We start from the raw sequence: 3,867 nt of genomic DNA on the forward strand, positions 1-3,867 counted from the left end.
AAATATTTATATTCCAACTATCCTTTCAGTGAAGGTTAAAAACACAGGAATCTTGCATTGTATTGCCTTGCTACTCCTGATTATTGTTTGAAGAATTGTAATTATTCTAATTTGGGCTTATCTGTGCTTACAATGTGTTTTAGATATTACGTGGTTGCTGACTGTACATAAAAAAGATAAATGTTTGTTTTTTATCTTTTACCCATCTCTATAAAAGAGATGGGCAAATCCACCATTGAATATATGAGACCACATTTAGATCCCACAGATTCAATGGTAGATTTGCAAAAAATAGGCAAGAAATGGATGTGTAACACGTCTCCATAAAAAAAAATGGATGTAATCACTAACTTTTTATTTATATTTTGTATTCTTCCTTATTTTTTATCTTCTAATATTTATTTCTTTCAAGATTTAAAATCTGTTTGGATCAGCTACTTCAAGTGAACGTGGTATGTGATGTGTACTTGACTTAAAAGGATGTTCATGTTGTAGGAACTATCTTTCATCTGTCTTGATACAGGAGGTTTTCCTTACTTGGGATCATGACGATTTATCTCTGCGGTCAAAGGTAAGTGTTAGTTCAGATTATTGGCACTGACCTTGATTTCAATTAATATTTTCTTTTCATTCTTTTGAGAGGGTGGATGTCCGTTTTATCCATTTTTTACTTGCATGATGTGACTGTTAAATATATTCAGCTACATAGTGCATACTATTGTAAAAGATATGTCATACGTCATTTTCATTCTGTTATACGACACTTGCTCTCCATGTGTGTAGGCGGCTAGAATCTTAGTAGTCCTTTTGTGCAAGCATGAGTTTGATTCTCTATACCAAAAGCCTGAAGATAAGTTATATATTGCCCAGCTATATCTTCCACTTATATAATAAAAGCTTCTTTTTTTTTTTCTTAATTTGCTCATATCATTAGCAAATATATATATATATTTTTTTTAAAAAAAAATTCTTTTATTTTTAATTTTTTTTTTTTCAATTCTCATATCATTAGCGGCAACTCTAGGTCGCCGCTATTGATCTATTTAATATATATTTTTTAAATTTTCTTATCTCATTAGGTTGCCGCTAATGATAGCCCATTAGCGGCGACTTCATGGTCGTTGCTAATGACATAGCATTAGCGGCAACACCATGTAGCCGCTAATGACAGTCATTAGCGGCGACTTTTAGGTCACCACCAATGACCCCTCATTAGCGGCGACCCACGGCTCATTTTAAACTATTTTTGTGGCGACTAAAAAAGTCATTAGCAATGACAAAAAGTCGTCGCTAATGAGGGGTCATTAGCGGCGACTTTTAGCATCAGTGGCCAATTACTTGCGGCCACTTGTCGCCACTATTTGTAAATAGCGGCCACTTTTACCTCATTAGCGGCGACTTTGGGTTGCCACTAACGACCTTTTTTAGACCGTTTGTAAAATTGTTATTTTTCTCCTAAACACATGTACAAAAATATTTTTTTAATAGTATTTGAAAAGTTTTTAAAAAATTACTAAAAGTATATTATCGATTGAATTAGAGATTATATTTAGAAAAAGGGAAAAATACAAAATTCACAACAAAAAAAAAACATTTTTTTTTTACCAATAGTTTCTGACGTGTCAATGGTACTGACACGTCAAAAACCATTTTTTGATGTGTGTCAAAGGTTGAAAGGGTGGGTGTCAAAAATTCCAATTTTTTCATGTGTCAATTTTGAAACGTTAGAAATTTTTGACGTTTCAGAAACTTGAACGTCAAAAATTTTTTTTTTGACATTGCAGTTTCACCACGTCAAAAATTTTTTGACGTGGTAAAAATGCCACGTCAAAATTTTTTTGACGTGGTGAAAATGCCACATCAAAAATTTTGACGTGGCACACGGTTTGACACGTCAATAATTATTGACGTGTCAGAAACCTACCACGTCAATAATTTTTTTTTTCCTGTATATATTCTATGAATTATTCAGGTTTATACCCGGATTTACGTGTTAACCTGATAGACAATTTGCATATCTACTACAAATGAAGTTCCAAACGAAATTCCAACACAAATAAGTTCCAACACATCGAATTGCATATCTACTACAATTGCATACATCGAATTGATACATCGAAAATAAGTTCCAACACAACACAAATTAATATATACAATTAAACTATTGATGTTCTATCTGTTACAAATATACAATCAAACACAAATACACAACACAAATAAGTTCCATCTGCCACAAGAAATAAGTTTCATTTTATTTGGTATTGGTTGCCAAATAAAATGAAATAAGATGCTAACGATCATCTACGTATTATTATAATAATATTGCCAATGATTGTCACTTGGAAAATAAAATCCGGAGATGGAAAACATCATGACGTGCCCCCCAACTCGTGATTCCATTGCAAAAGAAGTTGAGAAATGCGAAGAGTCGGTGATTGACATTCCTCCGGAATGGCCAGAATGCTGTATCTACAGGATTCCCAAGCAACTGCGCATGGTAAAAGTAGAAGCCTACACCCCTAAGCTAGTCTCAATAGGACCCTTTCATCACAGGGCAGCTGAATTGAAGGACATGGAAAAGCACAAACAGAGATATTTGAAGCATTTCTTAACACGGGCCTGGAAGAGTGAGGAGGATCTTCTAAAGTTCATCAAAGACAGGGAAGTAAAAATCCGTCATTCCTATTCAGAAGACTGTGAACTCGAAAGTGGTAATTTTGTGCAAATGATTCTATTGGATGCCATCTTTATAATTGAGCTCTTTTTAAAGGTTACAGACAATGATGAGAAAGAGGCTAAGAGGAAAGAAGAAGAAGATTGTAAAAAAGAAAGTGATTACATATTAAGTAAACCATGGCTAAAAGAAGGCATACTACATGATTTGATATTACTTGAGAATCAACTTCCTTTCTTTGTTCTTGAGGAATTATATATGTTCGCCTTGGGTGAAGTAGAAGGCCAACAAATTAAGGAACACAAGCTGGAGGACCTGAAGAAAGAGGATTCTCCATTATTTGTCAAGCTTTCTCGCAATTGCTTTGGATGCCTCAGCCATCACCAAGAAGGCCAACAAATTAAGGAACACAAAGAGGATACTCCATTTGTCGAGTGATGCAGATTGGATAACAGTCGGGCGTCTGGTACTGTGATCGAGCGCACGCTATGACTGCGATCGAGCGCTCGGTCTGCGATCGATCGCCCGCGTGCTGCGATCGAGCGCACGCGGGACCTTTATGTTATTTTCTGCGTTTTAATTAGGTTAAGCTGTCTTTATTTTCTTGTTTTAGTAGGATTAGGATTTTGAGAGTCAATATTTCGTTATTTTATTAGGTTTAGGGTTTTTGGGGTATTTATGTCATATTTTAGTAGGTTTATAAGTCTTGGGGCTATAAATACATGCTTATAGCCTCTAATTTATCAGTTTATATTGGTTATTGATTTTTATTAATGAGAATTACTCAAAGTTGAGTTTATTCCTCTATTTTCCTTCAAAACCTAGAGAGTATCTAGTTTTGTCAAGAAGATTTCTTAGATCATTGATAGAATCATGATCTAGAAGTATTTATTCGTTGCTTATTGATGTTCTTCGCTGCAGCCCACTAAGTCACGCTGCATCATCGAGCTTTCTCTCAAATACTTTAGACGCTATGATAAGGAGCCAAAGCCCATCGATGAGGAAGTAAAAGTAAAACACTTCTCAGATTTGCTAAGATATTTGATTCTTCCATCAGACATGAAAGACTTGGGGAGTGAAGAACATAGTTTGGATACTCGAATTTGTGCAACAAAGCTTGATGACGCAGGATTGAAATTCCAAGTAGTTAAGCATGATCGCCGCTTACTTGCTATATCAGTCCATGAGTGCAC

General features: G+C 35.0%; 1 protein-coding gene across 1 annotated transcript; it reads left to right on the plus strand.

The window, feature by feature from the left end:
• The first annotated feature begins 2,359 nt into the window (after positions 1-2,359).
• LOC132168272 (UPF0481 protein At3g47200-like) lies at positions 2,360-3,112 on the plus strand. Its single transcript, XM_059579381.1, has one exon. It carries the CDS (start codon positions 2,360-2,362, stop codon positions 3,110-3,112), a length of 753 nt encoding a protein of 250 aa, XP_059435364.1.
• Positions 3,113-3,867: the final 755 nt, after the last annotated feature.

This window comes from Corylus avellana, chromosome ca1, assembly GCF_901000735.1.
Source record: "Corylus avellana chromosome ca1, CavTom2PMs-1.0".
NCBI classification, from domain to species: Eukaryota; Viridiplantae; Streptophyta; class Magnoliopsida; order Fagales; family Betulaceae; genus Corylus; species Corylus avellana.